Source organism: Oryza sativa, chromosome 1, assembly GCF_034140825.1.
Source record: "Oryza sativa Japonica Group chromosome 1, ASM3414082v1".
Lineage (NCBI taxonomy): Eukaryota > Viridiplantae > Streptophyta > Magnoliopsida > Poales > Poaceae > Oryza > Oryza sativa.
The window spans coordinates 41,382,627-41,408,350 of record NC_089035.1 but is presented as its reverse complement, the minus strand read 5'-3'; the positions used below and the strand labels follow the sequence as shown (position 1 = coordinate 41,408,350).

At 37.5% G+C, this 25,724-nt stretch overlaps 3 protein-coding genes across 4 annotated transcripts; 2 read left to right on the top strand and 1 right to left on the bottom strand.

The window, feature by feature from the left end:
- Positions 1 to 390: 390 nt before the first annotated feature.
- On the top strand, positions 391 to 4,970 carry LOC4326964 (long chain base biosynthesis protein 2b-like). Its single transcript, NM_001409018.1, has 12 exons — positions 391 to 671; positions 1,072 to 1,137; positions 1,897 to 1,985; positions 2,129 to 2,274; positions 2,377 to 2,501; positions 2,637 to 2,730; positions 2,824 to 2,987; positions 3,516 to 3,677; positions 3,779 to 3,905; positions 3,994 to 4,160; positions 4,361 to 4,468; positions 4,575 to 4,970. The coding sequence occupies exons 1-12, from the start codon at positions 513 to 515 to the stop codon at positions 4,665 to 4,667; spliced, it is 1,500 nt and encodes a 499-aa protein (NP_001395947.1). The 5' UTR covers positions 391 to 512; the 3' UTR covers positions 4,668 to 4,970.
- Positions 4,971 to 13,590: 8,620 nt separating this feature from the next.
- LOC4326963 (protein LAX PANICLE 2-like) lies at positions 13,591 to 20,620 on the top strand. 2 transcript variants are annotated; one of them, XM_015790476.3, is made up of 4 exons: positions 13,591 to 14,665; positions 15,237 to 15,287; positions 15,793 to 15,868; positions 20,212 to 20,620. In XM_015790476.3, the coding sequence occupies exons 1-4, from the start codon at positions 14,052 to 14,054 to the stop codon at positions 20,320 to 20,322; spliced, it is 852 nt and encodes a 283-aa protein (XP_015645962.1). In that variant the 5' UTR covers positions 13,591 to 14,051; the 3' UTR covers positions 20,323 to 20,620. The 2 variants fall into 2 exon arrangements, with proteins under 2 accessions (XP_015645962.1, XP_025878234.1); XM_026022449.2 differs by having other exon boundaries at positions 20,195 to 20,620.
- A 252-nt stretch (positions 20,621 to 20,872) lies between these two features.
- On the bottom strand, positions 20,873 to 25,502 carry LOC9272710 (uncharacterized). The gene is made up of 11 exons (XM_015768719.3): positions 25,264 to 25,502; positions 25,085 to 25,144; positions 24,819 to 24,986; positions 24,017 to 24,080; positions 23,288 to 23,583; positions 23,075 to 23,179; positions 22,912 to 22,948; positions 22,575 to 22,669; positions 21,696 to 21,752; positions 21,540 to 21,617; positions 20,873 to 21,451 (listed from the first exon to the last, which is right to left on the bottom strand). The coding sequence occupies exons 1-11, from the start codon at positions 25,468 to 25,470 to the stop codon at positions 21,392 to 21,394; spliced, it is 1,227 nt and encodes a 408-aa protein (XP_015624205.1). The 5' UTR covers positions 25,471 to 25,502; the 3' UTR covers positions 20,873 to 21,391.
- Positions 25,503 to 25,724: the final 222 nt, after the last annotated feature.

The window sequence follows — 25,724 nt, the reverse complement described above, 5'->3', positions numbered from 1 at the left end:
ACGAATAGTTAAACATTTATTAAAAAAACAATAATATCGGAGTATATTGAAAAACGGAGAGAGTATTAGACATGTGACTCGTGAATTAAAGGGAAGAAGAGGACGTACGGAAGAGCATACTGTACGGCCGGCGCGAAAACCGTTAGCGCTAACGCCGATCGAATCCATCGACCATACGACAGTCTTTGTTCCATCTGACGATGAGTAATCCAGTTTGTACCAAGTCCAGTCCAATGAACTCCAATACTAGGTAAAAATCGCCATGCATGCATGGCATGTACAGTTTCGATCCAAGCACACACAGCACGTACGACGTCGTCGTCCTTGCTTGCTCTCAGCTCGATCGATCGGTTGCTACAAATACCAGCCTCTCGCCGGCCGGCCAGAGCATCATCTCACCATCCATCGATCACACATCAGCTAGCTCGATCACAAACACCGACGCTTCCGCCGCATTCCGGCCACCGGAGTCGAGGAAGAAGAGAGAGAGAGGTAGCTGATCGAGCTAAGCAATGGTGATCAAGGTGCCGTACGTGACGGCGGCGACGACGCTGTTCAGCTTCGGCCTCATCTTCGGCTTCGGCCACCTCCGCGACTCCTTCCGCGCCCTTCTCCGCCTCCTCTTCTCCTCCGCCGCCGCCGCCGACTCGCCGGCCGGCTGCAACTCCAAAGTTAATACTCCCTCTATCCCTAATTATAAGGCCTATATCTTTTTACACGGTCTTTAATAATATATTTTGATCAGTATTTTATTTTATTCTATAATCCCAATAAATGTAAAATTAAAATCACATGAAAGTATTTCAAAATCTGAATCTAGTGATATAACATGTATAATATTTAGTATAGATATAGTTAGTATGATTATCAGTTAAAAACTACCGAGTTTAATTTTTCTTAAAAATGGACGCCCTAAATTATTTAGGACGGGTAGTATAATTACCTAAATGCCTGCAGGTTAGCTTAATTGATACTCCCTAGTACTAAGTAATTAGCTTCATTAATTTGTCTCTCGCATTATTGATTATCCTACTTATGTGCTGAGCTGATCTTTTTCGTCTCGCATCACAGGGTTACGCGCCGATTTGCGTTGGGAAGGAGGATTTCTACATCCGCCGCTTCTTCCGCCGCGTCCAGGTGAGCTCACCTTCTTCTCTCTTTCTGTCCAACCATGCAATTTTTTTTCTAATATTAATGCGCAAGAGCCTTACATGTCAATATGTTATATTAGAAAAAAAAAAGAAAATTTTATACAATCGTACCATGCTGTAACGGTTAGAAGAGGCATACACAAAGAAAAAAAACCGTAAATATTAAAAAATGACCTAATATCAAATAAATAAAAAGGGTAAAACGTTTTAAATCCAGGCTAGCTAACCCACTATCTTATGAAACTAGCCAGAAAACCACTAGAAGTTTCTCATATACACAAAGAGAAAATGACATCAACAGCTAGCAGATAGGCATGACTGCATGAGCCCTGAGCTCCCACCATTCACTCATCCATGCGTATAATTAGTAGAACTAATGTGCTATATGTATTAATCAATTATTACTTACTTAGTTTACTTCCTGTGTTTAAAGTTGCTTTTATTTTTGCTCGGCCCTAAGTTAAACGTATATACTAGCATCTTTGATTATTAGTTTATAGAGAAACCGTATAACTTAAAAACATGTTAATGATATATTATGAAGATATAATTAAAAAAACATAAATGTTATGGTGTTAAATTATATAAATATTTAGGAATTAATAGTTTGATTTACAATAAAGTTAAAACGATAAATAATTTGAAACGAATTATGTACTTACTAACATGCATGGTGAATTATTAATCTGTTTAATTCTCGATCTGTTCTTGTGTTTTTCTGAACGAATTACTGTTCTCGCTGCAGGACTGTTTCGGGCGACCGATAGCCAGCAAGCCTGATGCGTGGTTCGATGTGGTTGAGCGCTACTCGACTGACAGCAACAAGACACTGCAGTATGAATACATTTCTTCTCCTGAATCCCGATTTCATATCTGATTAGCATGCATGATATCCTGATCCAACAATTAACGCTGCACCTCTGAATAACTCTGAATTTCTGATCGATGCAAATGCATATGTCTACATATATATGCAGCTGCACCACGAAAACATCCAAGTGCCTGAACCTGGCATCCTTCAACTACCTAGGTTTCGCTGCTGCTGATGAGTACTGCACACCTCGTGTCATCGAGTCTCTGAAGAAATACTCTGCTAGTACCTGCAGTTCCCGAGTCGATGGAGGTACATTTATATAGCACTTAATTGGTATAGTTTAACTCTGATTAATGATCTAAGTATACTGCTAGCTAGAATTAAGCTTTCGTTTATGTTTATGATCTCAAGGCAACACTCAGCTGCACATAGAACTCGAAGAGCTGGTTGCAAGATTCGTCAGGAAGCCTTCGGCTATTCTGCTTGCCATGGGTTATGCCACCAACTCTGCCATCATTCCTGCCTTGATTGGGAAGGTAATTAGTTTTGTTGTAAATATTTTTTTTCTAGATAAAGATTTTGTTGTAAATATATATGGAGTCTGTATTTGTTTATTTCTGTTTTTTGTTTCGTGCATCCTGGAGCTGATTAATGTACTGTAATTATTTCAGGGTGGACTGATAATCAGTGATTCACTGAACCATAACTCTATAGTCAGTGGAGCTAGAGCTTCAGGAGCTACGATTCGGGTGTTCGAACACAACAGTAAGCTCACAAACAACTGTCAATTGCATTTGCAAGTAATTAGTTATTAGCTGAACAATTCATCTCACCAAATTTCATTAATTTCTTTTGCAGATCCTGCTCACCTGGAAAAACTACTGAGAGAGCAGATTTCAGGTGGACAGCCTAGAACACACAGGGCATGGAAGAAGATCCTGGTGATTGTTGAGGGGATATATAGCATGGAAGGGGAGCTATGCAAACTCCCTGAGATCATATCTGTCTGCAAGAAGTACAAGGTTAATTGGAGAAATTAATTCCACTTACTACTAAATTTCTGAATTCTTCTTATGTTTCTTAGTTTCATTCTGAACCATACTAGTAAGAAAAGAACAGTAGTACCATCTTTCAGAAAAAGAGAAAAGGGGAAACTTTTGAGGCATTATAATGCTCTTTGCGGGTAGAAGAACAATCTAGACCATTTTTTTCTAATCCAATGAATCATATTTATTTATACTACAACGTCAACTACTGGTAGTAGATTTTTTTTTTGTACCGGTAGTAGAGCTCATAAATCAAAATCTAAGATCATTTCTATCGACGATAAATACTAAAGAGCATCGTGAAGGTACCCAAAACTTTTACGGTGGTCTCAACTGGTAGTATTTTACTGCCATTATAGTACTACCGATAGATATCAACAAAAGAAAAAAAGAACTCTTCTTCTGGGTATGTTATTACTGGATTTTTTTTTCTGAAACTTTTAAGAGTTGTTCAAACTGGTAGGGATGTACTATATGGTATTGACTAGTAAAACATATGAATAGGTTTACACATACATGGACGAGGCACACAGTATTGGAGCTGTTGGGAAAACAGGAAGAGGTGTGTGTGAGCTACTAGGAGTGGATCCGGCTGATGTTGACATCATGATGGGCACACTCTCAAAGTCATTTGGATCGAGTGGAGGTTACATTGCAGCATCAAAAGTATGAATTAATTAAGCAGATTCACTTACCAGTTCTTGTCTGAGAAGACAAAAGAGTTGATAATAAAACTGATCCTTGGATTATTTTTTCATGTTTACCAGGAGATTATTCAGCATCTCAAGCTTACATGTCCTTCACATATCTATGGCACATCCATGTCACCTCCTGCAGTCCAGCAGGTCATCTCTGCAATGAAGGTTATTCTTGGGGAGGATGGAACTGACAGAGGTATATATCTGCTTCCAAAATTTGAACAAATTGACTCATAATTTCTCCTGTTTTGAGGAAATTCATGATGCAATGTTGTTGTAAACAGGGGCCAAGAAGATTGCTCAGATTAGAGATAACAGCAATTTCTTCCGTTCAGAGCTTCAGAAAATGGGCTTTGAGGTTCTTGGAGATAATGACTCACCTGTCATGCCTTTCATGGTCTACAATCCTGCTAAAATGCCTGCATTCTCAAGAGAGTGCCTGAAGCAAAATGTGAGTTTTTTTCAAGTGCACCACAAATCTATTAAAAACCTGATAAAACAATCTTGTCCGTTTAGTAAATCTCTAATGCAAATTTGTCTCAAAATAGTCCAAAGTTTTGTACTATTTGAGTTACACCCTGTAACTCTTTTTTGTGTTATTAAAAAAAAGTTTTGCAGTTTTAACTAATGTGGCATGTTCCATACTTTTAGGTTGCTGTTGTTCCGGTTGGATTTCCTGCTACACCACTACTTCTTGGCAGAATTAGGATATGCATTTCTGCTTCTCACTCAAGGGAAGATCTTATCAAAGGATTGGAGGTAAAGCACATAATTAACTGAATCTATGGAACTAACTGAATTCATTTTTGGTTTGTGCCGTTCATTCATATCTGAGTATGCATTACTTTCCATGAATATTTTTCAGGTTATCAGCAACGTTGGTGATCTTGTTGGAATCAAGTACTTACCAGTTGAGCAAGAGGAGACTACATCTGTTGAGAAACCAAAGAAGCTTTAGTGAACAATCTGCGTCTCTTGTGCTAGATCAAGCTCAATTCTTTCTGTTACACACCGATATACATTTTAGAACTTCCCCCTGTTACCACTCCTAAGTCTGAGAATAAGTATGTCTGAAATCGTGTAAGTTCCCTTCCAAAATGTAATAATGGTTGCGTTTATCATGTGTAAAAAATAACATCTTTACTCATACCTGATGAGTTCAGTTTCTGTGACCAACTGATATACTGAGCGTCAGTAACATGCAAAAGCAGATGACTGAATCTGAAATCTCTCACCCTATCCTATGTATGGTTAATAGTTCTTCTGAAATCTCTCAGTGTAACCTATGTATGTGTGGTTAATATCTGACTTTTCAAAAAAAAAAAAGGAAAAGAAAAAGAAAACTGACTAACTGATATCAACAGAGTCCCATCAGGTGCAGCTATGCATTGCAGCATGATTTTTTACTGTAAGGACAAGATGTGTGGAACTTTTTTGGCAGAATCTTTTTCAAAAAAAAAAAAAAGATTGTAGTAACTTTTTTGGCAGATAAAAGGAAGTTGGCCTTTTCTAATTGGGCCTTGGGCCCTAGCATAATTATGCATGTGAACAATGGGCCTGTCAGGTGAGGGCTGAGTGGGCCACACCAGACAGTGAAGTGTTACTGTCACTGCATGATAGCATCAGAGGTCAGGAAAGATACTGTAGAACTTCATGGCATGCTGCTGCATAAGGATTGCATGCACACAAGCAGCTAGCAGCATTGAGGTTGTTCATTCAATTGAAGCAGAACAACACTGCCTTTCTGGTTTAATGTGCCCGGTTTTGTCCTGTTATGTTTTGGTTGTTAGTAACATCAGAAGGAACAGAAGAGCAAAGGAGATAGATATGGTTTGAGTGAGTGAATGAGTGAGGCTGTGACACTGAGGCTGTAGCATGTCTAGGGCCTAGAGCACTAAGAACAGCAGGAGAGAGCTTGGTCATGCCTGCCATGATGCCAATGCCTGGTGAAATGTACTGCTCCTGATTTGCTTGCTTTGCATTGCATTTGCATGGCACAAAAGGGCTCTCTCTTTGCATGCATATCTCCCTTTGCATTGCCTGGTCAAACAGCAGCTAGCTAGCCTGCAGAGAGAGGTGCAAGAACACAATATGCAGGTGGATATTTGCACTTTGTCTCTTGACAGACAGGGATGAGAGATATCACACACACACACACACCCCTGTGAGATGTTGTGTGGTTCTTTTTATAAAGCTTGTGCTGGATTCTCTTCTCTCTTGTTGGGTGCCTCAGGGATTCAGGCTACATGCTGTACTACTACTATTATGGCAATGAAAAACTAAATTTTTTGAGGCGCATAAAAAAACAGTAAGAGGAATAATGGAGTAGGAGATAGAAAAACAGCAGTAGTACATATACATAGCTACTAGGTGCAGAAAGAAAGAAACAACATCCATGCATCCACAGCAGCTGCTGCTGCTGCAAATCCTTTGGCATGGAGCAAAACTGTAAGAGTGATGGAATCTTGAACAGTCTGAATTTGGAAGTTTGACATGATGGGTTAGATACTAACATCTGAAGTCTGAACTCTCAACTACAGGTAATACATGACTCCTGTATCTCCTGATCACTTGCATTTCCAAATTAAACTTCTTATTATCTGCTTCTTCTATGATACTAATACAAGAGAATATTTACATGTGCTAACTATGCTAGATTAAGGTTAATTAATAGTCACTGTGTCCCGGTCTGCAAGACAGGAAATAAAGCTGGATTGAAACAGGGGTTACATAGTACTAGCAGCAGCAGTTTACAGAGTTAAATCAATGAGCTTCTTCTTCTGTTCACATACGTGTGAGTGCAATAAGCCTTTTTACATGCATGCTTAGGTTTATTGGTGATCTTTTCATAGACGTGCATGCATACTAGTACCTGTGTAGTAGCTAGCATAGATCTCATGAGTGGTAGTGATAACATCTCTAGCCCTTAGGCCATCAAAGAAGGATACAAAAACAGTAAAAAGAGACAGGACATGAACAGCAAGATACTCCTAAGCCTGAAACCTGAAGGCTGCTTCTGCAATTATAAGCTTGTGAAGCAGCAAGCAGGCAGCACTGCAGCAGTGAGCACTACTCCTCCTACTACAAATTAAAAAGAAAAAAAAAACTTTTTTTTTCAGAGACAGCTAGAGACAAGAGAAAGTGTCACTACAAGGTGAAGGAGACACTGAAACACAGAGGACCCTTGGTGGTTTTGAGCAGCTGGGTTCTTCACAAAGATTCAGAGATGTGTCTTTCCATGGCATGAGTGCATGCATGGCTGCAGATGCAGAGGCAGAGGCTTGCAGCAATGCAAAGAAAGATTGCAGTCATGCAGCAGTCTTGTGCTGCAAGTGCTTTGCATGCATGCATGCATGCATGCATTTGCATGTGTGATACTCCACTATATAAATGTGCATGGTCCACAAGATCTTCCTTGACATATCACAACAACTATGATCAAAACTCTGACCTCCTCCCAATCCAAACATCTTGTCATGCACAATCTTTTCTTCCTCCTCCCTCCCCTGCCACATTGGAGATATGAGAGAGAAATCACAAAAGATGCAGAGCTTTAGGTCTCCCTATCTCTTGTGCTTTATAGGCATGCAGAAATGTGGACATTGTTGCAGGCTGCAGCACAATGGAAAGCCAAATCTAATCTAAAGTAGGAGTAGTATATGTAGTGTATGCAACATTTCTGAATGCCAATATGTACTTGTGTACACATGGCTCCCAATGCTCCAAAGTACTCTTCTGCTCAATGCCATCATGAGGTTGGGGGCTTATTGGTTTACACATTTTTGCAAGGAGATGATCCATATAAAAGGAAATACAAAAATGATATACATACGACCCTGTTGTCCGGCTACCGTGTACGACTCTAGCTACAAGGAAAGGCACAGACGGTAAAAGTCTCACTCCGTAATAGAATCTGACATGCGTAGTGATGCCATAACGGAGTCGGACGCTAGTCGAACGCTGGAGTAGTATGTATAGCAGCGATCAAGGAAATACTAGTACTATATCATGAAAAAAAATGTGTGCATGTATCTTCTGGGATTGATTGATTGATTGATCGATCGACCAGCCACACGCATTGCTTGCTTGATTCCATGAAAACATGCCACTCATTTCATGCCCAGCTTTGCAAATTGGAATGCAGATTTGTTTGTATATATATACACATTGTGCACTGCTATGCCTATTTCATCGTCATCATCATTCTGATGCTAGCAGCAGGAGGAAGGGAGAACAAATGATTTGGATAGTAATCTACATTATGTGTAGATAATTAACATGACGTTTCCTGATCACTGATTACTACTACTTATATTATCATTCAGAGAACAACAAGCAACTGAGAAATTGGGGTACTATACTAAAGGAAAGAGACTTGCTTTGTCTCTGAAATAGATGGCCATTTGCAGGGACGTTTTAACTGCCTCTTAATCGATGTGCTTTCAACATGTGATTGGTGGGTGTCATCTCACTGCATTCTTTCAAAACTCTGAATGTGCCTCTCTTTCCAGTAAACATCACTGCGTTCATCCTCTCTGCTGAACCCATTTCTGTGGTTCAGATGAGTGCAACTTTTTTTTTTAAACAAAGTTCAGACTGCAACTTATATATGCTAGTACTAGCTATGTAGCTGTTTGTTTAAAGTTTGTACGTTCCACAAATCATGCACTAATTAAGCAGCAGTTTGCACCACAAAGCGAAATTTTTGACACCTGAAATTAATTTTTGTGCTTTCATCAGGTGCTGATTGCTGAAGAATCTGCATTGCTTGATTATGAGATCCTAATCCTGGATGACATTAATGTATCTACGTACTACAGAAGAATTGGAGGACAGTAGTACACAGCATTAAGAAATTAAAACGGTTTGGGATTAAATTTATTGGAGGTTGACTATATCACAACTGCTTAAAAGAACACACATAATTGATTTTAGAAAATCCAGCATACAGCTTTGCTTGCAAAATGTAGTTTATAGAGGAGCATATATATTAGCATGTATATAAACTATCTTGCTCATTACTTAGGAATTAGTGACTAGCACGTACTTGGTAATAAAAATTTGTGTTTGATATGCATCTGTAAGTACGTGCTAGCTAGCTAGCTATATGGTTGAACGCGCAATTAATCCCCACTAATATTTCAAGATCATTGATTGATACTCTTTTGTAGCCTTGCATATTAGTATAGATTAGATTAGCAAAGTTATTATACTCTTTTGTAGCCGTAGCTTTAATACTAGCAAAGTTATAGTTCAAACTAGATTAAATTAACAATAAATGCTTGACGGGAGATGATCAAGTAGTCGACTTAATTAAATAGCTAGAGAAAACCTAAAATATAATAATCAAAAGTTACATGATTCCTGAGCATGCATATGCCTAGCACAGATCGATAACTTTATATATGTAGTAACTAGAGATTCTAAGAAATTTATTAAGGGATTTGACAAAATATTCAGGTCAACTCATATTGCTTAGTTGGAGAAATTAATGAGTTGGTGATTGTTGTGTTGGGTGCCCCAATTATCTTAGTTTACCATCACATGCATGTCCTTGGGTGCCCCAATTATCTTATAGTTTACCATCACATGCATGTTCTTTAATTAAGATCTGATCAAGTTGATCTCGCAATAAGAGCAACACATAATTTAATTTCATTATTAATTAATGTTGTGATGAAGTGGCTTGTACAGCTTTGAGTATTTAGAACAAACTAATATGCATTGCCCAGTTCTTTTTTTTTTGACAGGTTCTTCAATTGAATCAACACGTCCTGAAAATACAAAGAGAAAATACCATGCAGCATGCAGAGCCATGAATATACGACGTGTAGGCATTAATGTTGATTGTGGATGATTGCCTAGTTGATATATGAAAATTATGCATTTTTATGTATATTGACCTGACAATAAATTAGTGCAAATGCAAAACACATATATGCGGTTTGTCTCGCCACCATTTCTGCTAATTTGCTGATCATTTTGGTGTTTGTTCTCATCACGTGGTAATTAAATAAATAAATGAACTAATGAGCAGCATTGAGTAGTTTTCTCTCATCATGAACAATTAATATAATCAAGGAGACACTGTATTTTTTTTCATGAAACTGAAACTGTATATATATCTGCATGCATGCATGCATGCGTGCATGCAGTCCTTAATTTAATCCTTCATATATCAACTGAAAATTATACTTAATTTCTTGATTATTTCCCTGCAGTACGTGATGGCCTCACCTGCAATAACTGACAACTACCTCTGAATCGTATGTATGTTGAAGATGCTTATACTAATAAGCTCAACTTCATGCAACTATATAATATTGTTACATGTAAAAAGCTTGGAAGTTAAGCCAGAATTAGTCAAGTTTTTTTTTAAAAAAAAACACCCGTACTGACCATGATGAGATTGATGGAATGAACTATCAAGTTATCAAGGAAAATCATGGAGGTAATGCAACAATATGAGAATTGTTGGTGAGTATATGTTTAGTAGAATAATTTCATGAATAAATTTAATCTAGTTTATTTTATCTGAGAAATAGAATGCATAATACATATGTAGGAGTATATGCATGTGTTTTATATATATATATATATATATATATATATATATATATATATATATATATATATATATATATATATATATATATATATATATATATATATATATATATATATATATATATATATATATATATATATATATATATATATATATATATATATATATATATATATATATATATATATATATATATATATATATATATATATATATATATATATATATATATATATCCGATTGTACATTTTTAATTAGTTGCTAGAAGAGTTTGTCTGTAAACCAAATGATCAAAGTAAAAAAAATGTCAAATCGATTTGAATAAATCATACATGCTTGCACTTCAGCATTTAATTACTTCATAATTAAATAACTTAATTACTTATGTGTGTAAGAAATTTTCTCATGGTTTATAGATATACAAGAAATCTGATCATGATCATTAGTGATTGATACGTGTTGTCGTTGTCCTTATAATTAATTATCAGGATGTAAACCTTCGTATACTTGTGTAGAAGATACGTACCGGGGAAGATATGGATGGAATAATAAAATAGACACAACTAAATATTTCAACATTATCTAAATGAAAAAATATATTTGGTATATATGTAAATTACCATAACATATATCGATCAGTTGAGATTTTGTGCAGTTTGCAGTTGAATCACTGTCATGTGAACTCTATCTCAATGCCACAACTAAAAATTGCACACATTAGCAGAGATGCCACCTCGATCGATCGTTCAGCTGTATGCATGCTTCCCAAAAGGTTGCATTTCTTAGCTACAACTCTAGTTAGGAGCTAGCGTGGCATGTGATATTTTGATATCATATACTTCCTCCATCCTAAAAAATCTAGTATCAGATGTCATATATCCTATTACTATAAATCTGGATAGACCTCTATCCAGATTCATATTCGGTACTAGGTTGATTTTAATTTTTATAGGACGGAGCTTAGGGAGTATACAATATCTTACATACATGCTACTCCCTCCGTTTCACAGAGACTTCATTTTTCAGTTTTTCAATACAATGTTTGGCTCTTCGTCTTATTTAAAAATTTTCTATGATTACTATTACTATTATTATTATTAGATGATAAAATATGAATAATACTTTATGTGTGACTAATTTTTTTTAAAAAAAAATTAAATAAGACGGACCATCAAACGTTGGACACAGAAACACAAAAGTAAATTTTTTGTAGGACGGATGTAGTAATAAAGATCATAAGTTGATCTGACCTAGCATCAGGAATTTAAGGTTTGGGCGATTAAGGAATCTCTGATAAATGACAATGTATCAGAAACAGGGACATGATAGCGTCTTAACTTAATAGGAGCATAACAACACATATATCTTCCACAGAAAGGTAGGTATACCTGATGCCTCGCTCCTGTGTCACTGTTGAGCTGATTAATTAACTAGTAATTAATTGATTAAGTAAGCTTAACTGAATGTTTTCCAATAAAACATATGGAAGAGTAAGCACAAAACAGCTCTAAGGCTGTGTATTATAAAACATATGGAAGAGTAAGGGTTGGGAACCATTACCTCTTAGTATTAAAAAAACAGAGCAATGAATTAGTACATACTCCCTCCGGTTTCATTTTAATTAACGTTTTGAATAATGACACGGTCTACAAAACATACCTTTGACCTTATTTTTCTATTATAATATATATAATAAATAAATACGTGTTTACTTTTATTATAGTGTTTAATTTTGAAAGACAAATATATATATATTGTTCTAGTTTCTTTGAACTAAATATTCTTAGTTATTGATGATCAAAGTTATAAAAGTTTGATCTCAATCTTGTCCAAAACGTCAATTATTATAGAACCGGAGGGAATAGTTAATTAAGTATTAGTTAAAAATTGAAAAATAAGTTATATGAACTTTTAAAACAACTTTGTTATTAAAAGTTTTTGCAAAAAAAATACATTGTTAATCGTTAAATGGGTATAGTAGTGGCAGCACATCCTTCCTGTTCCTTGAAACATCGCCTAGGAGATCACTCGATTGTGTAATCCACCATTCCACCCTTAAAACAGTTGGGCAGCGTTCCTAGATGATGACGGATCTATGTGAGGGAGAGTGGATCCTATATCGCCCTTTTCATCTACAACCTTTCTTTCATCCTAGTGATGTCTAGGAGCCCGTGGGTGTGCCGACTGTCTTAGAGATGACATTGGGTTGTATGTTTGTGTCTTCATTATATTGCTTTTTTGATGGTGTGTTTGCTTGCGTTATCGATATGTGGTGTTGTGTTTCTTTTTTTTTATCCTTCTGATTATAGCCTTTTATACAACTATAGTTTTATTTCTTTCCCAATTACTATATCAATATAATTAAAACCTCGCATCATTTTCCATTATCTTAAAAAAACCTCGCATAATTTGGAACATGAAAAGAAACAGGCTAGGACATCTCCATACAAAGTTAGGTAGCCTTTGCTCCTGAGTCACTGTTGAGCTGATTAATTAACTAATAATTAATTAAGCCTAGACTTGTTAAATCAAGAATGTAACCCTCTATTTAATCATTAATAAAGTTCTCTCTTGACCTTAAAAAAATAATTAATTAAGCTTAACCGAATATGTACGAAGAAAACATGCTTACGGAATAGTCAGCACAAAATAGCTAACCTTTTTGGTGGTTAAAAAGCTTTCCTTTGGACTAAATATAGAATCCTTGGACATGTATCTAAGAATTACTAACTAATTATATATTACTTCTTCTCAGAAAGATCAGTATAACAACACAGGGAGACCTCAGCCTCAGCTGATCACCAGTTGCCATTCTGTCACCTCAACTTAGAACATACTTCACCTTGCTCCTCTCTCTCTCTCTCTCTCCTTAATTCTTTCTCAAGTCGTTTTCTCTCTCAATGTTGCCTGCTCGTGTAGCCTATAATAATATTGGCTACGTGCGTTTGTTTGCGTAGGTAGTTCTCCTGTCCAGCGTCTGTACTGCACATAGATTCTACCACAAGATCGACAGCAAATGGCAACCAAATTAATGCAATATTATGGCCTGCATGCACTGCACCACCCTTAATCCTTCCATCTCACAAAATCACACATTATACATAATTAATTAATTAATTAAAAACCAAATATATATATATATATAATTCATCACTGATGACAGCTATTCACAATCTTTGCTTATCTCTAATTTAATCACATAATTAGTTTATCTCTCCTCAAGCTGGTGCATCTCTCTCTACAACTAGAAAGTAGCTAGCTAGCTAGTATTAATTTGTATTGCATCCCTTGGCATAAGGGTGAGAAGCTAGGCTCCAAGTTCATTTGAGAGCAAAGGGAAAGTGAGGCCTCCATCAGCTAGCTAGCTCTCCTCCTCTTCTCCTTGTCTCTTCTCCTTCGAGTTTGCTCCCCTACAGGAGAGAAAAGGATTCATCACATCTCATCTCACAACCCCTTTCATCGATCTCTCCTAGATTATCTCTCTCTCCAATTTGCTCCAATCTTTAATTTCCTGCCTTTGAAGCTATAGCTACAGCCATGGAGGATGTCTGTCTCATCCATGGCGTGTAGCTAGCTAGTTTCTTTCTTTGCACTTCTTGAGTTCTTGTTAATTACTAAAGGATTGCGGCCATGGATGGAGATGGTGGAGCTCGTCGTGGTGTAATCGGATGAGTGCGTGAGAGACATGAGACGTGCATCTAGCTGCAGGATCGAGGTCAGCAGCAGCAGCAGGTTGTCGTTGTCGTCGTCGTCGCCGCCGCCGCCGCCGCCGCCATGGTGCCAGCTAGGAGCCGCCTGTTCCACCATGACAGCAGCAGCAGCAGCAAGAGGGGCGGCGGCAACTCGTCGTCGTCCTGTACTCCCCAATACTGCATCGCCACCCAGCTCGACGCCGCCGCCGCCGCCGCGCCGGCGCGTAGACGTCACCACCACCACCACCAGCTAGCCATGGCGCCGCCCGAAGACGACGCGGCCGCCGGCACGAGCTCTCGTGGCGGCGGTGCAGGAGACGACGACGACGGCGACAAGGACTGGCTCCAGCTCGGCCTCGCCGCCGCGGCGCCGACCGCCACCGCTCCGGCGGCGGCGGCGGCGCCGTCGTCGTCTACGCCCACGGCGCCGGAGCTGGACGTGTTCGCCGCCAAGCAGTACAACGGGAGGCCGCCGCTGTTCCCGCTGCCGATCTTGAGGAGCTACCACCACCACCACCACCACCAGTACGGCCACGGCGGCGGCCGGTGTCCGCCGCCGTCGTTCTTCCCGTTCGCGCGGCCGTTGAGGAGCTCCGGCGATCTCCCCGGCGTGATGAGGGTCATCAGCCCGCCGCGAAGAGCGGCGGCTGCTGATGCTGCCGGCTTGTGGCTGACACTTCAGGCATCCCCTGATCAGTAAGTGTATATACATACATACATACATATATATATATATATATATATATATACATATATATATATATATATATACATATATATATATATATATATATATATATACATATATATATATATATATATATATATATACATATATATATATATATATATATATATACATATATATATATATATATATATATATATACATATATATATATATATATATATATATATATATATATTTATTTATTTATTTATTTATTTATTTATTTACATGTAAGAGATGTAATCCATTTCCATTATTTTAAAAAAAATTACATGTAAACTTCCTCAAAAAAAAATTGCATGTAAACTTGTGATCATTAACATGTTGATCCATTCCATATAAGATTGGTTATATGCATACATGCAAATTAAAGTAGCTAGTATATGCACCTCATGACAACAATGCAAATAAGCCCAATACAGATATATGTGTAGATATTGTTTATCTGCACAAGCTAGCTTTTATATATCTAAATTTATCTTGTGTTTGTAACCATTTAGCTCTTAATAATGTCTAATCTTGTTTTCATGTTTGCAGATTTCGAGAGCCCATTTTGCCCCAGATACCAAAGAGCTACCTTAGAATCAAGTAAGTTAATTATGTATATCTTCAAAAAAAATCATGCTTAATTCTCTCCTTTAATTTCAAAGTACAAACTTAAATTAAATGCATAACAATCCATGTCCATTTAGTTTGCATATATATTCATGTGTGAGTAATTTTACGGTTCTTGAGGAGGTACCATGAGGTACCAAAAATTTAGTGTAAAATTTGGTACCTCATGGTATTTAGGTACCAATAGATACCAAATTTACAATAAAAAAAGTGGTACCTCATGATACCTCCTCAAGGACCATAAAATTGCTCATTCATGTGTAGCTATCATCACTGTGTAGCTTGTTTCTGCAAGGCATATATATCTAGCTAACTAGTAGTCTTTAAGTTTCTATATAGGTCAGTCTAGCTAGGTACCAATCAAATAAAGTTTTTCTCTTGATTTATAATGTCTTATATGGAATTTTCAAAGGTCCTAGTTACATAAAACACACATTAAGATAATGAATGAATATATATACTTGCACATTTTTCACAGGGATAGCAACATGAAGGTGGAAGTGGTGATGAAGTACTTGGCCGGCAAGCTAGGACTCACACAATCTCATCTTCAGGTACAATAATCCGGAATTAGTCAACACCTTTCTTCAGCTACAAATTAAGCATGCATATATACTTTCCTTTTCTTTCACTATTAATTAATTAATTACTACACCTTGATTATATAATTTTCTCTAAATAAAATATTAATGATGATGATATTTAATTTGCTTGTTGATTGTCGCATAAAATGATTGGAAGAAGCAGCGATCGAGTGATCAATAGTGAATAGTGAGCAGTTGTTGAATTTGCACTGCAAGGTAGCTAGTATTCTCTTGTGCTGAGTTGCCGCATATATAGGTTGGCAATTAGGGGGGATCATGAAAGGAACATTATACCTAATCGAAAGTACCACATTGAGCTAAGGTTGGGATCTCTTTGATTTGGTACTAGACAAAAGCAATAGGTCACAGGCCCATATCAGCATGCATGTAGTATATAGTTACCAAAATACCATCATGCTGTTCTGTATATTTGTATCCATATGCATCATGCAAGTTCATTAATTCGATCTCTTAGATTCGGTAGGTAATTTGGACCATAATTAGATCAGTTCCCTGAAGAGGCCTTATGGCTGAATTTTCATATAGCTTTGGCAAATTTTGAAGAAAAAAAATATTTGCTCCCTCCAAAGGAAAAAAAAAACTTAATTTTAGGTGTTTCTGGCTTCAACTCGTTTGTGACGACAACATTTATGTGTAGGTCAATTTTTAGCGGTACAAATTAATTAATATTTACCATGGAAAAAATACATGTAGCTAGTAGCATCCCACAAATGAAAGTATGAAACCAATGCTAAATACGTTTATTCTGCTGTTTGTAAACTTTGTATCATCCAAACATAAAAGAGCTAGATCATGAAATTAATTTTGGACATGTTTTGTACAACAGCACCACCCTTTAGTATATAACATTTAGTTGCAAAAAAAAAATAACTTAGACGGCTTCCAATATTTTTTTGAACCATTTCACGAATTCACAAAATATATTTCCACTGCATTACATTGAGATTAAATAACTGATCATTGAGTAATAAGTAAGTATACAATAGCAACATATATATGGTGTTTATGTTATATATGCATGAGCTGGGTATAGTATTGTTTTCTCTCTCCACTTCCACTATATACATTTCCCGGCATGCATGCAGAATATTTGTTCTTTTTTTCTATTGATATATACTCCCTCCGTTTCGAAATGTTTGACACCGTTGACTTTTTAGCACATGTTTGACCGTTCGTCTTATTCAAAAACTTTTATAAAATATGTAAAATTATATGCCTACATGAAAATATATTTAACAATGAATCAAATGATAGGGAAAAAATTAATAATTACTTAAATTTTTTGAATAAGATGAACGGTCAAACATGTGCTAAAAAGTCAACGGCGTCAAACATTTCGAAACGGAGGGAGTACATGATATATGCAAAAACAAGAAATATATAGGGGAGCTAATTAATTACGAAGTGTATAATAGGTAGCCAGCTGGTTGGTAGATAGTAATACATGGACGTAGCAACAATAGAATTAAGTGTATTAACATTTTGCAACATTAACTATTATTGGGTCAACCACACAGGAACAAAAGCAGAACAGTTGAACTGTCAATGTATACGTGTTGTACATTATGGCAATATGGCTGTAGAGCCCTCAGCTCGATCCATTACACGCAGCACTAAACTAGTTCTACCAACTTATTAATTCTCATTATTCACTAGGTGAAAAATCTAGATCACCTCCATTAATTAATTGTTCACAGATATAAAGTGATTTTTTGACATCAAAAGTCAACTAGCTCTCACTATTTTTTTAATCTAAATTTTATCGTCATCTACCCAAAAGATACCGAGGGGCTCCCATATTTATTATGACATGTTTAATTCGCATTCATCATTTTTCATATTAATTTGCGGCTATGCACTCAAATAAATTGTATGTCTTGATTGTATGAATTCTTCGTCCACATGAAAAATATATATAAATAAAAAAGGGAATTATAATCTTAATAAAAGGAGGGTTTCAAATGTACAACATCCACAAATTATATTATATATATTTACCATAGACTTTGTGGAAGTAATTCTTTGAAAAGGTTTTGTTGAAAATTAACGTTTGAAAACCATATAGGGAATAATCACTCTTGATTGGAAGCCTGGAAGGGCATATGATTTTCGACATATATATATATTTAATCATGTTAGTTAAATAGTTGTCTAATTTAATTAACAGCCGGATATCGACAACTCGATGTGATCGCCTTAATTACCTTTTACTATACTATACTAAATTCATCATTGGGCGTGGGAGTATAAGGGGAATATATTTTTTTCTTATATTAATTAATTTATGCATTATTAATAAGGGGAATATGGTGAGACCGAGTAGCAATACGTATATATGTCATCGTCATGCTTTCGTATATACTACGTATCAATCACGTTGCGTTGTCCATCATACATACAGCAAGTCAGCAATGCAAACCTCCGTTCTTAAAGAAATGCTACGTCATATAATACTTGCATGTAGTCGTCACATCTCGAAATCTTAAATCATCAATAAAAAATATCGGTATTTTAAAGTATGAAAAATTATATTTGGTAGATTAATTTGTAAATGAAAGCTCTTTTACTGTATAGCTTATTTTTAAATATTGCTTATACAAATATAAAGTTTTAGGAAGTGCATCTACATCTTTCGAGAACGGAGATAGGAGTAGCAGTTAATTAGGCCGACCAATTAATTAACAGAAAACCTATGAGACAGTACCTGATACCTGATACATGTTGTGGTACTACCTGCATAGTACCCGATACCTGTTATCCGGTACCTGTGATATCTAGGACTTAGATACATGTGATACGCGTGCAAGAGAATAGTTAATATGTCTATCCCGCTGCAACGGGATTCTGTTTTGTAGCACAGCAATTATATTTGAGCAAGTTTACAGTAGAGGTGGTTCATACCTCTATAATTTTATCATCATTTGAAAAAATAGCCAAAGGTATACTTTTTTATTGTAAAATTTGATACATCCAAATATATACTAGGTACCTCGAGGTAAAAAAAATTAGTGTAAAATTTAAGTATCTTGAGTTATTTTCTCAACTACAGTAAAAAATTTCCTAATTATATATCACCTACTCATAAATTTAGAGGTAGTATATACAATACATTAATTCATCTATACCAACTCTAATACACTTTATCACGATACTTGTTTGCTCAATATATCTACTCTTAATTTCTCTCATTTTTTATATCTCAAAGCTTGTTTGTAGACTAGAAACTGCCTCTTATATAAGGCGGTGGTTTCTTGTCTCTTCTTATCTCTTTTCTTCACCACCTCGTCATAAAAACTTATGTGGGGGTATCTTGGATATGTGCTTAGGTCATTACAGCAAACATAAGTGGAGGGCGTATCAATATGCCATGTGTACTTTATTCCTAAATAATAGCATGCATAGAATAAAAGGAAGGTTGAGGCAATTATGCCACTTAATATTGTGGGAGGGCATGAGATAGGATATCTTCATCTAATTAATTGGTTGTGCTCTGCTTTATTAGAAATATACTATTTTTAGATAAATTTTGATTAGTGAATTAGAGGTGCCTATAATTTTTTGTTGTTTTTTGGACGGAGAGGATGTAATAATTTGTTTTCGCTACTGGTTTATTTGTTTGTTCCCTTGGATTTTTGCCTAGAAGTGTAGTGGCTCAATAGCTGATTGGCTTCTCCAAACTATCACAACGTGAAGGCGACATGCGTGCTATATACTACTATATATATGCATATGCGATGTGCAATTAATGCCAAAGGGTATATATAGAATAGTACTCCCTCCGTTTCAGCTTATAAGATATTTTAATTTTGGTAAAAGTCAAACTGCATCAAATTTGACTAAATTTATAGAAAAAAATAGTAACATTTTTTTACCCAAGATGAATTTATTATAAAAATATATTTAATTACTAATGTAATAAAACTAATTTGGTAATGTAAATATTACTATATTTATTTATAAACTTAGTCAAACACCAAAGTTAAAACATTTTATAACCTGAAACATAGGGAGTAGCTTGTAATAATATATATGTGTGAGCTTCGTTGATCTGCATGTTTACGTTCATATGCCACATGCATGCCAATGAACTATGGAAGAATATAATTAAAGAGATTAATTAATTAGTAGTACTTGCACATGTGTTCATGCGCATGTTCATTAATTAGCTCTATATATTAGTTTGTTCCTGTTGTAGCACATGTACATGCATGTATATATTGTGTGAGAAAATAAAAAAAAAATCATGTACGTGTGGTTGATCTTGATCTTAACCAGGTGGAACTGACATGCAGAGGGCAGCTTCTTCCTCCCTTCTTGCTGGTCAAAAATGTCAGAGACAGCATCTGGTGCTCATCACTGCGACCAAGCTGCAGGGAAGACGACGACGGCGACGGCGAGGATGATCTTGTTGAGCTGCACCGGCGATCGCCGGCGGCGGCGGCTACTACTGACCACGTCATGGCACTCGTTTACAGCACAAGTAGTTCCTGCCATTAATTAGCTAATAATAATGTCCATCCATCGATCTGTAATTAATCAACGAGTTCTTTCATTATTTCGTCCGACCCCCAGCTGATCTGCATGCTGCTCTGGTTAATTAACTGGTGGCTTAGTCGTCACAGGATTAACCAACCAACCAATGGACACATTTGTTTTTCTTTTTGTTCGATCTAATTCCATGTTGATTTGTTTGAAAGAAAAGCTTGGTCCTTTTGATGGGGATGTTCCTTTTACCACAATTCCATCATCCACACAAAAACATTTAACCTGGGCTAGCTACTAGCTGCCGAGTACTGAGGCAGTTCAGCAGCTTGAGATCTCATCAGTATCACCATTTCTTGTGAAAAGCATCAGCATTTGTTCAGCCATCTGCTTCTACTGTCAGTTAATTTTTCTAGCTGCATATACACCAGGAATTAGTACTACTTCACATCTGTAATGAATCAGCACGCGTGCATACAAATATGGGTCACGTTATGTACACATCGAATCGATGCTTCAAAGAATTTGTCAGTTGATGCATGTCAGGTGTCACATACAATTCCACTCAAGTTGCATTCCATAAAGGCAAATGCAAGGACCAGATGAGGTCACTGTATGTAGTGCTACACAAATCACAAAATGCTTGCACAGAGCTATCACAAGTAACACCCATCAATGCGTTGGGCTGTTGGCATCAATGTAAACTAGAACAAGAATTACAGGAACTTTCCCTAAATGTCTGAATCCTCAGACCAAAACTAGTGCCTACAGCCCTACACTCTGGGTATAAAGAATTTTCTCATCCGCGCACAGACAAGCTAGCTCCAAGGTCTCATCTTAGAACTGTGGTCTTGATACCACACCTGTCGCTTTCGCTTATAGCAGTTGTTGACAATGCAGCTTTCGCTTATAGCAGTTGTTGACAATGCAGATGTTACCAAAGATCTAAGTTGACGGTTTCGCACTCATCCTAGTGTTAACGATATGGTCTCAACGCCCTCCCTTCTGCATCTTGAATCTAGATACAGGTCTTGAAGATGAACTAGCAGGCTGGAAAAATGTTTTGGAAAGATCATGAGCAGAGCAGGTCAATATGAATTTGTACCCCACAGAACAGAACTTTGAAAAAACATCTTACATTCTGCAAAGCAGCACTCTTTGAAGGTTGAAGGGTTGAAATATTATCATCATGTTCAATAATAGACCCTGTGAAGGCCTGCAGCAGCCATAAGATAAGGTCAAACGTAATTTCAAACGACATAGCAGCATATATATCCCTGTAAAAGCAAAAGACCTTTTGTCCACTTGACATTATCTTCCGATCATGAGATGTAGGGTTATCTGAAGAAACCTGTCGAGTGAAAGATCAGGAATCAGCGTTACCAACACAATGAAAGAATAATATAAACCCCACATGTAATTAGGGACAAAATGCATACTCAAGCATCCAGAGTGGTGCTGAAAGAATAATATAAACCCCACATGTAATTAGGGACAAAATGCATACTCAAGCATCCAGAGTGGTGCTTGATTTCAGTTGACATAAGAAATATGTAAAGCAAGTGCCATGTCACTTTAGCTAACACATTTAACACACATCATAAATACACAATGCTACCAAATGAAATAAGCAATTTGATTGTGTATAAAACACGCCAGCTGATGATAGGATATTAAGATGAACCATGCATACCAACAGGGCAACAGCTGGTGCCTCCAGAGTAGAATGGCCTAATCACACGAGTCCATGGGAGTTGGCTTTTAGACTTTATGTCTATCTCATTTTGAATTTTAGCAGTATGTTTTTAGAATGCTAGCATGTCTTATTTTAATTTTACTCATGTGACGTGCTAGCTGAGATATATTCTCACTTGCAACTGGTACTTTATTGAGGGTCTGCAACTGTAAGGATCGTTGTATCAACCTCTCTGAGATTGACAAACTGGTTCCTTTTTTAATGACAAATGGAGCAGGCTTTTTCCTCCTAAAAAATCAGTTGTATATGAAGATCTAAGGCATGGGCATATAACCAAAAATTGTCTGAGAACCAGTAATCCCATCAAATTATCATAATTGTTACTATGGGACAAAAATTCCAAAGCATGGGCATCACTATGATGTCAAAATCTAAGGCATGGGCATCACTAGGAAGTCAAAATCATGCAAATGGTACCTGAAGTATTGGACTCGAGTGTTTTGGACCCTGTGGCAATGGAAGAGACTTGGATGGACCAACTGTATGCCTGTTATCATCTTGAAAAGAAACAGCTGCAAATAGGAAATTTGGGTTACACATACATGACCAGGGTAATTATATTACTTAAAAGTAACATATGAAGCATCAAGGGAATGAGGTGCTTCTAGACTGGGATAATGTGTATCATCTGCCTCCAATAACATTACAGAAACAAGATGGAAAAAAAAAACTACAGGAAACATATACTTTTGACAATGATAATCTAAATAAGCATGTGACCCAAAGTAAGTCATATGAAAGTATCGGAACTAACCTTTTTTAAGAGGAAGCTGAATTCCAGGGTTTATTGTCTGCACCAAATGCAAAAAGCATAGTGATTGATACAATAGCTAAGGAAGATATATCACTGTAATTGCATGCCATATTGCCATGCACTCAGGAATAAAGAAGGTACAGAGAAAAAAAAAAGAGCTTACAGAAGTCTGTCCTGGAAAAACCGAGTGAGGTGTGCTGGCTGAGGGTGCAAAAGAAGCGCTTTTCAGTATTTCCCTTCCTCCTGGCTTCTTCAGAGCACTCTTCAGCTATTAGTCATTTAGTGCAAGCATTAAAACGCGATAATTGCAATGAAGCGCACTAACTAAATCAAGATAACATCAATATCATGTCACATCAGTTTGAGAAACAAGTACCTGCGCACTTTCATGACTCTGATCATTACCACCACTTCCAGAAAATGAGGCACCCAAACTAGCATTATGATGATCATTGTCATCAATTAGAATATTCTCTTCTTCCTCATCTTCCTTATCATCCTCACTTGGTCCAGCATCTTCCTCATCATCTTCGTCATCCTCATCATCTTCTCCATCTTCTTCAGAAGTACTACCAGCATCATTTTCTTCCATTTCAAGTTCATCTAACCTTGCCATGATTTGAGTATATTCCCTGTCTTTGTCTGGCATGCCTGAAGCAGAACTTGAAGCATCTGTGAGTGAGAGTAAAGAAACTAGTCATGCCTAAGAAGACGTTGCAACTTGCCAACTAGATGCAAGTTCAAAATGTTTACTGAGAAACTTGTAGGGAGTATCATAATGATATCTCAACACAACAAGATGTCCTCATGTAATGTTTAATTATATATGTTAAACTTAATAGATATGATGCTGTCAACAGCCAGCATTTGCATGTAGAACGAGGGAGAAATACCAGAAGATCAACTTGCACAAGATTACTTGGAACTTGATAAAATTTAGGAGATTAGACCAAATAAGGACTCACAACAATAGTATATTAGGAATTAACATTACAACTCAACATACTATGGGTTCACGAAAGATCAAACAGATACTGAAAATCTGAAATATGATAGAAAAGGCAGAACACCAGTAGCTAATGAAAAGAAAGTTCCAAATGGTTACCCAATGTTGATGAATTTATTTCTGTATCTTCATCATATTCTTCCCTTATTTCAATAAGACCTTCCTGCCAGTATAAGCAAAAGAGATTAAGTATCTTTATAGAAACAAAGCTCAAAACGGAAGAATGAAGAGAGAACGCCAATTTGTGAACAATTCACAATTCCATAAGACATAACACCAGAAAATACTATGTTAAGTTCTCTGTGAGCAAGGGCCCCCTCCTGCAGAACCTTTTTTTTTTTTTTTTTGCCAAAATGGCTGAACTAGGTGGCCCTTGGCAGTGCTAGGTGATCCTAGGCAGGCTGCACAGGGCACTAGACAGCTTACAGGATAAGTACCTTGCTTGATTTTGGGTTAGTAATAGTTCATGTTCCCTGTTGAACTAAATGGGGATTAATTAAAGTGTGTATTGAGCATCTATTTTAATATCTGTCACGGTATGTCTGAATACATGCCAAATTCTTCCTGATTGCAATTGGGCTGCCTATGCAGTATACAGGCGCTAAGCACCACTTGACTGCTTGCCTAGTGCGTTTTAGTTTGACCATCCAAACATGATACCAAAGACCTAAGATAAGCCTGAGGTGACAGCTTAGCTGGCAAAGTACAATATTGGTGCTGCAAATGAGGAATTCATAGATATCAATGATGGCCTGTTGCAAAACACTATTCATTTTTTTCTCTTACAAGTGACCTCAAGCAAATTGAATGAAATTGCAGATTTATAGCCACCTTAACTTATTTAAACACTAACATACCACTGCCTGCCCGAAACATACAACACAAGAAAAGAAAGCCTTACAGAAGCCTCGGCGGCAGTTGATTCGAAGAACTTCGCCTCAGCTTCAAGGTCAGAGATAGTTGCCTTCATCGCTTCCACTTGAGCTTCCAGCTCCATCCCCCTCCTGTGCAATATCTCGGTGGTCTGCTTGGCGGATCTCTCCACATAGTACCCCTCCCCTAGAAGCACCTAGACACAATCAACCATTACATGCTGAGATTTAGACAAATCAACCATCACAATCGAAATCCATAGCCGCTCCGATTCCCAACGGTGGGAACCCTTACCAGTAGTTCATTCGTGTGGATTAAACGGCCGGGGAAAAATGCCGCGCCACCGAAGGGAACCTGCAAACGGGAACACCCAAAAAAAAACATCATCACCAAACTGGCTCGCGGATGCATCGTTACACGCAACCATGGTGCTCATCGGAGAGAGGAGCAAGGGAGAAGGGGAAGCGGGGTACCATGATGTCGTGGGAGACCTCGTCGGGGAGCCTCTGGACGAGGGAGACGAGGGCGGCGTTGTCGGCGGAGAAGCCCTGGAGGCGGCCGAGCTCGGCGCGGCGGTCGGCGACGGCCTCGGCAACCCGCGCCACGGCCCTCCTCGTCTCCTCCGGCGAGAACACCGCGCCCAGCGGCGTCGCCGTCCCCTTCCTCGCCGCCGCAGCCATCGCCGCCGTGTCGCCGCTGCTTTGCTTCGCTTGCTTTGCCCCCCAACTCCCCACGCCAAAAACCCCAAACCTAAACGGGCCGCGTTTGGGCCGTCTCACCTAGGTCCGCGGCGTGGATCAATGGGCCGGGCTAAGGCGCGCCGACCTGTGGGCCGTCTAGTGCTTGGACCGTCACCTCAGCCCATTCCTAGTAGAGGACTTGGTTTTTCTAATTACTCCCTCCGTATTTTAATATATGAGGTTATTGAGTTTTT